General features: G+C 37.3%; 1 protein-coding gene across 2 annotated transcripts; it reads left to right on the top strand.

Annotated features, from left to right (window-relative positions):
• The first annotated feature begins 6791 nt into the window (after nucleotides 1–6791).
• Nucleotides 6792–11441, top strand: LOC147619294 (ACT domain-containing protein ACR3-like). 2 transcript variants are annotated; one of them, XM_086772954.1, is made up of 7 exons: nucleotides 6792–7597; nucleotides 7888–7933; nucleotides 8115–8229; nucleotides 8985–9052; nucleotides 9421–10038; nucleotides 10641–10745; nucleotides 10969–11441. In XM_086772954.1, the coding sequence occupies exons 1-7, from the start codon at nucleotides 7527–7529 to the stop codon at nucleotides 11311–11313; spliced, it is 1368 nt and encodes a 455-aa protein (XP_086629080.1). In that variant the 5' UTR covers nucleotides 6792–7526; the 3' UTR covers nucleotides 11314–11441. The 2 variants fall into 2 exon arrangements, with proteins under 2 accessions (XP_086629080.1, XP_086629081.1); XM_086772955.1 differs by having other exon boundaries at nucleotides 10641–10803; nucleotides 10969–11110.
• The last annotated feature ends 1552 nt before the right edge of the window (nucleotides 11442–12993 follow it).

The raw sequence follows: 12993 nt of genomic DNA, 5'->3' as shown, positions 1-12993 counted from the left end.
CTTATTGGATATATCTGGATGGAGTATATTTCGCCAAGCAAGTCCCTTGGGCATATGCCAAAGATTCTAGAAATAGTTAAATGATGAGAACTACTTGGGTATCTTGATTTATGGATTGAAGCAATTTACAACCATAGAAATTTGTGTGGCACCTAGTTGATGCTAGCAGTTATGCTATTAGTGGCACTATGATTTTTGGGCAATGATATGTAGCTTTTGTGGTACAAAGGCTAACTAATGTGCACATGTTCTTTGAAGATGCTACCTTTATGTAGCAACTTTTATGATGTGTGTAGATGTTGATATTCAATTCATAACTTTTAACCTTTGGAGTCAAATGGTGTGTGTCCTTATCCCAAACACCACATAAAAAATTGGAGGTAAAAATTGCTAAGGAAGTAGTTAGATAAACATTTTAGTGCTTCTATTGTGTCATGGACCACAAAAGGTGGCTAAACTGCCCTACTTAGAGTACTTCAACACCTGCAATTACTGACACCACATAACCCCTATGTGAACTATGTGCCATCGGTCACAAGTTCATAGATTACTTGTGGAGCACTTCTAAGGAAGTAGTTAGACAAACATTTTAGTGCTTCTATTGTCATGGACCACAAAAGGTGGCCAAAATTCCCTACTTAGAGTACTTCAACACCTGCAATTCATGACACCTTATAGCCCCTATGTGAACTATGTGCCATCGATTACATGCTCAAGCCACCTCATAATACCTAATATTTTAAGTGTATAGAATGGATAATTGTCAATACTCAATATCTTAAGTGTATAGATCACTCACTCTATAGTGTGTTACTCACCACTGTGGTTTCTCATACACACAAGAAAGGTGGACACACTAGCAACAAGAAAATTCTACTTTTTCATCACATGAAAAACTAAACTAGTTTTTCACATCAACATTAATAATTGAAGAAACACCAAAAATGTTGATCTACAACTTCTACATGACCAACTTGATGTTAATAGTCAAAAGGAAAAGAAGCCTTAGCACCATGAAAAACTTTTGTTTTTCACGCCAGCAAAAACTACCTTGGTTTTTCACACCACACTTAAGCTTGAAGGTTGATAGACACCCATTGATATATCATCAGTAATGTGTCATACTAACATGGGACCATCAAATATCCCCAAATATAAGGGAGTTGATTTTGTGTGAAAATAATTTTTCACGTCATGAAAAACTAAAATGGTTTTTAATACCACAAAGTGTCATCCAAAAAAAATCACCATATTGACCAAGGGGAATACTAACATCATCAAGAAACCTCCACAAGTCATGCCCAAGGTGAGGAGATTAATACGTGACCACATGATATCCGTGAAAATCTTTTGATTTTCACATCCATGAAAGTCTCTACATTCTCACACCCGTGAATAAGTCACTCAAACCACAAGTCCACAAATAGGAGTAAACAAAAAAGTGATATTGAAGTTTACAATATTTTAAAAGCATAGAATGATTGCAAGGCTTGAGATATGATTCACCTCTTTGCTCTTTTGGATTCGAGCATCTTGACATTGTTGTGTAAATCAATTTGGGTCATCTCCCCCGACAATACTTTTTTGACCTTCTTCCAATTCTTTGTCAAAGTAATGTGGACCACACCTCTCATGCAATCTAGCATTATTGAATTACTAAACTCAAACTTGGTAGCTTTGAGAGAGAATGCATTTCTTTTCTTTGTAATCCTATAAATGCCAATCTATCTATGCCTTCCACATGTTTAAATTAGATTTTCATATCACATAAGGGAAATAACCACCTTGCCACCCTTGTGATCCTCAAGGATGCTCTCATCATCCAACACTTGGGCATCTCATTGAGCCAAGTCTATTAGCTTCTCTCTCTATTAGATAATTTTCCATCATCCTCTCATTAACCACCACATGCAAAATTGGCACTAAGTACTTTAGAGTGGCATCACTACTTCTAATGTAAAGCACAATCAAAATGGCATCTAACCAGTCTCGTAAATTTTTGTAGAAAGTGCAATAGGCCCATAGAAGAAAACTATAAGGTTATGCTCCCAGTATACTTACCTCCACTATTTAGTCAAAATAGCACACAATGTTATATTTGTACTCATGGCTTGTTTGTTGCTTGTGGGTGATGATGTAAGAAATTTCTATGTACTACAAAATACAAAAACTTGCCAGTTGGAATTAGCTTTTCATTTCGCTTTAGCTTTTTGTATTACTTTAGCCTCCACCCATTTAGTTAGTCAAGTAATCCACCACTATGATGATATAGTAAGCTTGTGAATTTCTTGTATAAGGTCCTACAAAATCAATTTTCCATTTTACAAATGGCTACTAAACCATGATAGGAGTCAATGGCATCAGAGAGAACAATACTGGCAAAGCCCCACACTCAAGTGATCTGAAGAGAGCTTTAATGAATTTATGAATTATAAGGAGAAGGGGTTGGTTATGTATCTATATAGGCAGTTATATACGTGGGCGACCTTGACATGGCCATGTAGGTCCGCGGTCATTGTCGGTGCCACATTCGCGGTGTAGACTCGGCCCATAAAGATGAAGTAGAATTTACAATGCAGTTGCCCCAACTTCGTTGCCATCCAATATCATCTTCTGTCTCGATCAGGCCCCATAATGTCAGGATAGGGTGTCTAAGAGTAAACTCTACCTAGTTAATGTGTGGACTGTATGGGATAACAATATGCTACAACATGTAGCCTTTTTGGTAATGTGCCAAATCCAATATGAACCATCTATCCTCCTAATCTTGAGCTACTCAATATTGGCTACTCCTTGTAATGGGGGGTGCACAAACATGAGCTTGTTGGTACCTTGACAATATAAAATAAGGGTGGAGAATTGATATCTAGCATGTGTTATTGTTTTAGGGATATACTTGATATTGCATATTTACGACCAATAACTACAAGAACACCCTTTTTATTTAAGACCAATAACTACAAGAACACCCTTTTCATTTTGTGGACAACATTAAGTATCAAATGAAAAGCCAAAATATGTTTATGTTAGTTATAAGGCATATAAAAAGGTAAAAAGGTAACCAATGAGATGGGTCAAGGAGACATGAAAATTCTTAAGGACTCTATAACTTAGAGATAACCTAGTAGTTTAACAATCCCATGTTGTCAAGGATGTTATCATATTTTTTAAGTATTAAATTTTGTTATTAACACATATATAAATTTTTTTATAGAGTTTATAGGCAAGAAGAAATTTTAATGTACATATTCTCACTTGTTATCTTGAATTGATATAGCTATTATCTAATCAATTCCTTACTACACAAATCTAATAAAATAAAATAGTTTTATAAAACACAAGAGATTCGATAAATAGTATAATACCTTGGACATTATTTTGTGGTTATCTTCATGAAGCATTTCCGTATAATTAATGGCTCTCCTTTTTAAGGACTAGCACCACTAACTTTCTTGTCTTTGCTTTCTTCCCTTTAGTCGAAAATAACCTACTAACTATTTACTAATGCTTCCAACTTCTAGTAGCAGGTAGTCCAAGGAAGTAGGAAGATCCCTTAAATACTTTATAACCCTTTAAGTAAGATTGTGTATTTTCATGTTGAACTCTATAAGCAAACTTAACAAGGGCCAAATTTTAAATCTCTTTTCATGTCTATTCCACATTACAAAATAAAGCATGATAATGGTGTTTTCATGTTATGAGAGTATTGACCTTTTTGTACAAAGTTTCAAACAATTCTTAAGGCTATGATTTTTATATTAAAACTTGCTTTTTTATCTTTTATAAACAAGTTGCACCATTATTTTCATATCCATTCTAAGAAAAGTATTCCTTATAAAACTTTAATGTGTACTTAAAAGTAAGTGCTTGATCATAATGTTTTATTCCTAATTAAGGACTTAACATAAATTTTAATCTCTACTGTACAACACTATCTCACAAGCATATTGGTTTAGTGGTCCCTTAATCAAACATGCCTTAAGGTTGGTTGTGGTGGTTATCATCTTGGGGGAAGGCCAAGAAGCAAGTATATGATGTGAGTGAGTAGATCTAGAGATCTTACGCAACCATTAATTTGATCACCCCCACTGAGCAAATAGTTGAATGGGAAGAGAGGTAAATTTGTATATAAAAAGAAGGCTATATAGAGAATTGGGGACCTTCCCCTCATCAACACGAGACCCTTTATCACCTTTGGTTTGTCCCCAAAAATTTTGAGTGGGTACAAAACTCACAGGCCCATGATGGTGAAGACCCAAAGTGGTTACTCTATATATCTACTTACTTACTCAACAAAAAAGTTAGCTATTTTAAATCTTTAGATATGCTCCCTCTCTTGTGCTCACTTGTTAAATGCACCCTCATCTTATAAATTTTTTATCATGAGTGCCAATAAGTGAGACAAAGTACCTCGATATAGCTAATTATTTGCTCATCAGGTGAGCAAAATAGTTGGCTACTTAAAATCTCTAGATGTGCTCCCTCTTTTGTGCTCACTTTTTAAATGTACCCTCATCTTGTAGGTTCTTTATCATGAGTGCCAATAAGTGAGACAAAGTACCTCTAGTAATATGATTATTCTTTTTTTCTTTCATGTGGTTTGAAGCATAACCACATTCTTTAATATGCCTTATAACTTATTTGTAAAATAGAGTGAATTTTCTTTTACATAACTTAATGACCGCTTTTATAGAATGAATTCTCAAATGAATGTACAAAACGTGTGAAAATATTGTTGAAGAAGACATCACATTTACTACAAAAGTTCTTGAGTTTTTAAACGTATTTTTTTTAATATTTTATTTCATGGATGGAAAAAAATCTAGAATAATCATTTCTCAACTCAAGGCTAATCTTTTTGTTGCAATTCAATATGACTTTATATCACAATCAAACTCACATAGCTAGGTACATGTTATTAGTACACAAACGTAAATATTGATGTGCATGATGGACAAACAGCTTTAGCTAGAATATATTTTCTACTCTATTTTAGGACCTTCAATGATACATCCTAGCTACGCTTTTTTTTCAAAGGAACTTGTGCTTTTTGTGTATTATTGATGCATGAGATATTTTCAAGGTGTAGGATCTCTTACTTAAAATATATATTTTTAGCTTAAAACATATTTATTTTTACCTTAAAACATATATATATTTAGCTTAAATATATCTTTTTTAGCTTAAATATATTTTCTAATTTATTTTAGTAACTTCAATGATACATCATAGCCATACATTTTTTTCAAATAAACTTAGTGCCTTTTTGTGTATTATTGATGCATGAGCTTCTTTTAAGGTGTGGGATCTCTTACTTAAAATATATATTTATAGCTTAAAACATCTTTAGCTTAAATATATTTGCTTCTCTATTTTAGTATCTTCAATGATGCATCATATCCACACATTTTTTTAGTATCTTCAATGATGCATCATATCCACACATTTTTTTAAAAGAAAATTAGAGCCTTTTGGTGTATTATTGATGCATGAGATTTTTTAAGTCGAAGGATCTCTTACTTAAAATTAAGATGCAATAATGCAATGTAGCCAATGCTTATACTTAAAAATCAAGATATAGCAATGCAATGAAGTCAATACGCTAAACATTTTAGATGGAGAAGAAAACAAAGCAGGAGGTACTGCAAACAAAGGTTAAGTAAAAAATAAAGATTCCATCTCCACTTTACAAGGTTGATCACTTCATAAGAGTAGATGTCATTGGCCACAATCTTACACTCTACATGCAAAAAATGATGGATTACTTGAAAGGATATATATTATGTATATTACAAGGTCTATGATAGAGTAAATTGATTTGATAAAACTGAAGGTTAGTGGGTGTATCAAAACATTGTATAGAGTATTGATTGTTACATTTATGTGAGCCTCTAATGTCTGGTTATACACAATGAGATGCTCATTTTCTTATAATGTGCAAGGAAGGGGCATATGGTTAAAATATCTTGATTCAAGTGTTTTTGTTTTGCCAATCATCACATTCCTCTTCTGTGTGATCTAAAAGGTATATTTACCCCACGAGATATGATGCCTCACAAAATCAATTACAAAAGTAAATTACAATCGTAGTGGTCTAAAGAGCTTTTTTGTAGGATTGTGTCAGTGTTGCAATCTAAAGGGAATATTCTCAAATGTTTTGAATGATGAGATTTTGAAAACATATTCTCATATGTTTTCAAATGATGAGATTTTAAAATTGCCTTATTCCAAAGTTTAGCAAAGGTTGAGATGGAAAACTTATGAAGTGCACATATATATAGATATAGTGCCATGTTTGTCTATGTGCTCATGCACAAACACATGTACGTTGCTTTGTGTGCTTGCATGTACGTTGCTTTGTGTGCTTGCATGTGTGTGTGTGTGTGTGTGTGTGTGTGTGTGAGAGAGAGAGAGAGAGAGAGAGAGAGAGAGAGGTACTAACGTCGGTAGAATGCAACACGAGGGCATATACGACCCCCACACACACACACACACACACAGGAGTAGATATTTGAGGGTAGACTTCCTTCTCCCATCAATTTCAAAAAGATTTTCCAAACACCGATGACATAGGTAGAGGGTAATCCATACGCACTCAAAGTCAAAGAGCTCACTTTGACTAGCAATAGCAATGGGGTGGAGATCACAATGGACTCATGTAAAATGATGATCTAGGTTGGGCCATGGGGGGTAAAGGACAACTTTTGAATAAAATATAGTGACACTGGAATAGGAAGAATCTAAAAGCAAAGGGTATAAAAGTATGTTTAAGGTTTACATCAAAGTATTGCATTGCTCAATAATTGTGTGTGTGTGTGGGGGGAGGGAGAGAGAGAGAGAGAGAGAGAGAGAGAGGGGTGGGTTGGATAATAAGCCAAGGGCTATACCCCTAGACTAGAGAGAGAGAGAGAGAGAGAAAGGTGGGTTGGATAATAAGCCAAGGGCTATACCCCTAGACTAGAGAGAGAGAGAGAGAGTGTGTATGTGTGTGTGAGAGAGAGAGAGAGTGAGTGAGAGAGAGAACCTAGGGCTAGCCCTAGAATTCAATAATTGTGTGTGTGTGTGTGTGTGTGTGTGTGTGTGTGTGAGAGAGAGAGAGAGAGAGAGAGAGAGAGAGAGAGGGTGTAAAATAGGCGTAGGGCTATACCCACTCTAGATATACATATACTTATAGAGAGAGAGAGAGAGAGAGAGAGAGAGTGTGTGTGTGTGTGTGTGTGTGTGTGTGAGAGAGAGAGAGAGAGAGAGAGAGAGAGAGAGAGAGAGAGCCCCCCTAGAACTAGGCCCTAGAGTTCAATAGTTGTGGTTCTTGGGAAAGGTGGTGTGTTTTGACTTACAAAAAGCTCTAAAACTGTGGAGTGTTCAGGGCTTCTGCACAACACATGGGCTAACTAACCAATAATAAGCCTTCTTAGCAGCAAGATGGGCGGGAATCCAGAGCTTCCTCGTTAACCCTTCCATTTTTCCTCCTCCTTTTTTTGGGTGTGGAAAAACGATTTCACCTCTTTTTTTATAAAATAAAATTAATGGAGGGTTATTGCTGGCCTTATTTTGATCCAGAGTATGAGAATTTTAGCTCAAGGATCAATCCCCCACGGTACTGCCAAAATCCCTCCTCTGCCCAAATAAAAATTAAAATAAAAGCTCGTTTCTACTGCGAAAAATCATTCAATTTGCACTATTTTTCATTCTGTCTCCCTGCAATGTAACTCTATGCAATGCATATTTTTAAAAATCTTGAATTTTGCACTAATTCGCTCTTTTCTACGTTCAATTTTAACTTTAGCTGTAATTGTCTCAGTAAATACTGAAGGTAAACCACCCACAATTCTGCATTAAATTTTTTTTAATGGTTCTAACTTTTCATTTACTGTTGCATTTTTGCAGTATAATAATTGACAATGAAACAGACAACAAATTTTCATTGGTGAAGGTAAAACTACTGGAATTGTAATTAAATTCATTTTTTGTATTTAATCACGTTTTTTTCCCCCCTTTCTTCAGTAAATGGGGTGTAATTGCTTCAAAGCTGACATTTTTGTGTTTAATTTTAAAGGGCTGTTCACTTATACTTGCAAATCTCATTTTTCCTGTTTTTTTTTTATTTTTTCAAGATTGCAAGCACTAATAGGCCTGGCACTCTTCTGGAGGTGGTGCAAGTGCTCACTGATTTGGACCTCAACATTTCAAAAGCTTACATTTCATCAGATGGTGGCTGGCTCATGGATGGTAATTATCATTAAAAATAGATTAGTGGGGTCCTTGTGCTGATATGTTCATATTGTTTTCCTCCTGTGTAAAATGCTAATTAACTAAGATTTGCTTCTTCTTTTTTTGAATAAGTACTGCTTTTTGCCCCCTAAATTTTCTTGTTTTTGTTTTCTACAAATTATTTTTAGTTGTATTTTTCTCTTCCAGCTGGTGCTACCTTTAGTTTAAAAACAAATTTTCCTTTCTTTTTCAATTTCAGTATCTTTATTTTAGTTTGGTTGCTGTGCGACTTTGCTTTTCTAATTCCTGATTTTTTAGTGCTTTATGCAAGTGCCTTTTCCATACAGCTTAACTTAATCAGAGATTTTCTTCTTCTTTTTTGGATATTTTTCTGCTTTACTAGTGCTAATTTACAAAAGAATTTGGCTCACATTATTGGTTTCTCTGATATAATAATCTAAGCCCAAACCCCCCCCCCCCCAAAAAAAAAACAAAAAAAAAAAACAAAGTGTTCACTGAAAATGTATTTCTGAACATATCATAAAACTTGAATTCTTCAAAATTTCACAGGGTTTTCTTAAAGGTTCACAGAATTTTGAGTTAATTTATAACTAAAATACATTACTTTTTGCAGATTTTTTGAAATTGATAAAATAATGTTTTCGAGTAAAAAGGAGAATCTTGCAAGTTCATGGTATATAGTTTGCAGGTTTTTTGTCAACTCTTGTAATCTGTTCTTGAAACCTTCTTAAATTTAAACATTTTTTGGGCAGTATTCCATGTAGCAGATCAACTAGGGAACAAAATCACAGATGATCAACTGATTGAGTTTATACAACAGGTAAAAGGTGCATGTGTGCAGACGCACCTACAGTAAAAGGTGCATGTGTGTGGATGTATGTACACTAAAAGGTGCATGTATGTGGACACATAGTCATTAGTGCTGCAACTTTGTGTGTGGCTATGCACATGGCTTAAATGAAAGCTTGTATCTACTTTTTTTGTTTTTCAAGCCGGGGAGACGAGCAAGCTCGTTCTGAGACTCGAACATAAACGCTTTTGTCATTAGCTTCGTCGTCTCCAGTCTCAGAGACGATTTCGCTGATGATTATCCACTATCATGCATGTTGTATGTGATGTTTGTGATTTGGAGAGCGGTTTCTGCATTCTCATACGTGAGATGTTATCATGCATGCATGTTGTTGACAGTCTTTGGGTGCAAAGAGGACCATCCCCAAAACTGAAGTCAAGACATGCCTAGGCCGGACTGTAGGTGCACACTCTCTCAGAGAGCACACTGTTGTTGAGCTAACTGGCCGAGACCGTCGCGGCATTCTGTCAGAGATCTCAGCGGTTCTCACAAGCTTGAAGTGCAATGTGGTGGCAGCAGAAGTGTGGACACATAATGACCGCCTTGCATGCGTAGTCTATGTGACCGATGAAGTAACCAATGGCCCTATTGAAGATGTGCAGAGGTTATCCACCATCAAAGAGCAACTAAGCAATGTGTTGAGAGCCAATGATGACAAAAGAGGGGTAAGGATGGAGTTTTCTAACATGGGTTTCATGCACACAGAGCGACGCTTGCACCAGATCATGCTTGCTGACAGAGACTACCAGCCATCAGACAATGCCGAGAAGAGACCAGGCCCAGCTGATAAGCCGTTGATTACCATAGAAAATTGCACAGAGAAAGACTATTCGGTGGTGAATATCAGCTGTAAAGACCGGTCCAAGCTGCTCTTTGATATTGTATGTACTTTGACAGATATGCAGTATGCGGTCTTCCATGCAAGCATACGCTCTGACGGCCGCCGTGCATATCAGGTATTCTTTGGTGGCCATAGGGCACTTGATATTGTCATCACATATATACTATACACATGTTATGCATGACTGTCTGTACATGCCCTATGCACTTGTTATATCATGACTATATAAACATCCTGGCTATACATGTGAAATGCATGTATAGTCATGACTATATAAGCATCATGATTATACATGATGTCTTACATGCCCCATGCACTCATTATAATCATGACTATATAAACGCCATATAGATGTGAAAGACATGTTATACGTCATAGCGATACACGTGTTATGCCATGGCTATCCATGCTATATGCATCATGACCATACACATACTATACATGATCTAGTTCATGATCCCACATGTGTTATTCCATGACTATAGATGTGCTATACGCATCATGTCTATACAGATGTGTTACGACTGTACATGTGCAAATACACAACGTATAAATGTGCCAGACATTTGTTTTGTCGGTAATACGCGTCTTCCTCCTGTTAATTAATTGTGAGATTGTTTATTAGCAATGATGTCTTGGAACCTTGTTGCATGGGCTGAGATTGTTTATTAGCAATGATGTCTTGGAACCTTGTTGGATGGCCATGTACTTGATAAGGAATACTATATCCGCCACGTGGATGGCTGTGCATTGGAGACACAGTATGAAAGCCAATGTGTTATCAAATGCTTGGAAGCTGCAATAGAGAGGAGGGTATCAGAGGTCATTCACTCCACCCTTACATTGTGTCATGCAATGTGCTTCAAATATGTAATCAAAGGTACTCGTTTTTTCACCACCTCCAGTTTAGAAACACCATGTCTGGACTTCTGACCCACCAATCCCATTGGGCAGCCCCCAAAGGCCATCTTCCACCCGCACATCAGTGTCGATATCTGAAACTCTTCACCCCCTTGGCTCACAATTTGTTGTCTCATGACTCCAGGGCCTTAAACTCGAGGTTTGCACAAGGGATCGGGTGGGCCTACTATCCGAAGTGACTCGCCTGCTCCGAGAAAATGGTCTCACGGTCACGAGAGCCGATGTGAGTACCCAAGGGGACAAGGCACTCAACACATTCTACGTGTCGGATGCCTGTGGAGGGCCTGTAGATATGAAGGTTGTCAATGCCATGAACCGGAAGGTCAGCCCAATCCAACTCCATGTAAAGGAGGATGGCTCCAAGGCCTTTGAAAAACCTTCCTGCAGCTCTCAACCAGAGTCCATTGTTGCTTTCAAGAATCTAATCAAAAGCCAGTGGGAGAGGATCTTAACGAGCTGGGGGGATTGATCAGTTTGTAGTGTGTATTAGACAATTTGCAAGTGTTGTATATGTATCCAATGCATAAGTGAGTCAAAAACTTATCATTAAAGACTTTGTACCCATCATATATGCCAAGTCCAAGGAGTTCATCGTGATTTTCTTCGATTTTCGCTGTCAGAGTTTCATCCAGGCCTCAATTCTAAAGTTAGATGCACACATACAGATACATTCACACATGTACATGCATACAGATATGTACGTACACACATGCATACATGCATGCACACAGATGCACATGCATGCACGCGCACGCGCGCGCGCACACACACACACACACATGTATGTATGTACAGACATATACATAATACATACGTGCAGGCATATTATGTATATTCAACTGGTATTTTTTCATGCTTCAGGCTGCAAAAAGTTTTTGACAATGAATTATTCCTCATATTTATACCTAGCTAGCACAAACAAAGACTATCCTATCCTTAATACTTAGCTCATCCATGTAGTTGAGCACTAAGGTCTTCCTAAAGGCTGATTAAATTAAAGGATTTTAAAGTTGGAAAAAGGAAAACACTACCAAACGTAATAATAGGCACGAAGATGCTGGTGCCAGCACTCACATGGTTGAGCTTCATCTCTTTCCTAAAAGCCAATATATCCTCTCTCTCGTGCCTTCCTCTAGAAGAGGCAGATGGTGCCAGACAGATCTCCCACACTCAGGAGATGGGCCGGGGGTTGAGTGGATGGAGAAGATCCATTGCCCCTGAGGTATGGATGGGAGAAGATCCATTGCCCATGAGGTATGGATGGGTGGGTAAGATCTCCCCTTTTCATGGGTGGGGAGCCGTCTGTAAAGACCTGTAGCAAGTCGCTTGTTCACAATGTTGAGCTCTATGAATGTTATCAAAACTATTCCCAGCTCATCCGTATGGTTGGGCTGTATGCTGAGACAAATTGCTGTGATAGGCCTTGGTATGAAAACGATAATGGTTTTTACCATCATCCACACATGTTTGAGCTTCATGAGGTAAAGTATCAAGCAACCAGAAAAACCATTCCTTCAACACCGTGGAGCCACTTAAAAACAGTTCTCTATGTTATGTCGTAGTAAGCAATTTCTACAAGAGATGATTCCTGGTTGAGCTCCATGCTATTCTCATAGGCAATGAATATTGACATGTAGGACAGGGAAGCAAAAGTTGGAAACCGGTGTCCATAATCTTGATTTACACTCACTGTTTTTCAAACCCACCCAACAAATTTCATTTGTGAGCTCCAAAATGGAGAATCTAGCAGATTGTCCACGCGGCGAGAAAAGGAAAAAATGATGGCCTCCCATGTGTTAAGGTTAGGGTTCATGGTCTCCCTTTAGCTATACTAGATTGAAAGCTTTCAATTGGTAGACACAGAACTTATCAATAAGATCGAGCTGCATGCCCTTCGATGGTACCATTAGAAAGATGTTGACTCAATGATTTTACTAGAATGAACATGATTCAAAGATAAAACCAAACCAACTCATTCAAATGATTCAATTACCCAGTACAACAAAGAGTATTGTTATGGGTGGCTTCCTTACAATGCTGCTTGTCCAGGCCCGCCAAGACACTGGCAGCCTCCGAAGCCTTCCCTGCCGAGGAGAGAGCACCTTGGCAGCTTTCTAGCCAGGGAGTGCTTGGCAGGTGGATGTTGTGA

The sequence above is a fragment of the Cibotium barometz genome, chromosome 33 (genome assembly GCF_041138505.1).
Source record: "Cibotium barometz isolate CiBa-2024 chromosome 33, ASM4113850v1, whole genome shotgun sequence".
Lineage (NCBI taxonomy): Eukaryota > Viridiplantae > Streptophyta > Polypodiopsida > Cyatheales > Cibotiaceae > Cibotium > Cibotium barometz.
Note: the sequence above shows the minus strand (reverse complement) of the source record. Positions and strands in the feature narration are given on the sequence as shown.

What these genes read in the sequence shown, in the direction of transcription:
- LOC147619294 (XM_086772954.1), top strand. Translation starts at nt 7,527, where the DNA reads ATGGAGGGTTATTGCTGGCCTTATTTTGATCCAGAGTATGAGAATTTT. An exon ending in ACAAATTTTCATTGGTGAAG is followed by an intron (nt 7,934 to 8,114) that starts GTAAAACTACTG and finishes TATTTTTTCAAG; the next exon opens with ATTGCAAGCACTAATAGGCC. An exon ending in TGGTGGCTGGCTCATGGATG is followed by an intron (nt 8,230 to 8,984) that starts GTAATTATCATT and finishes TTTTTTGGGCAG; the next exon opens with TATTCCATGTAGCAGATCAA.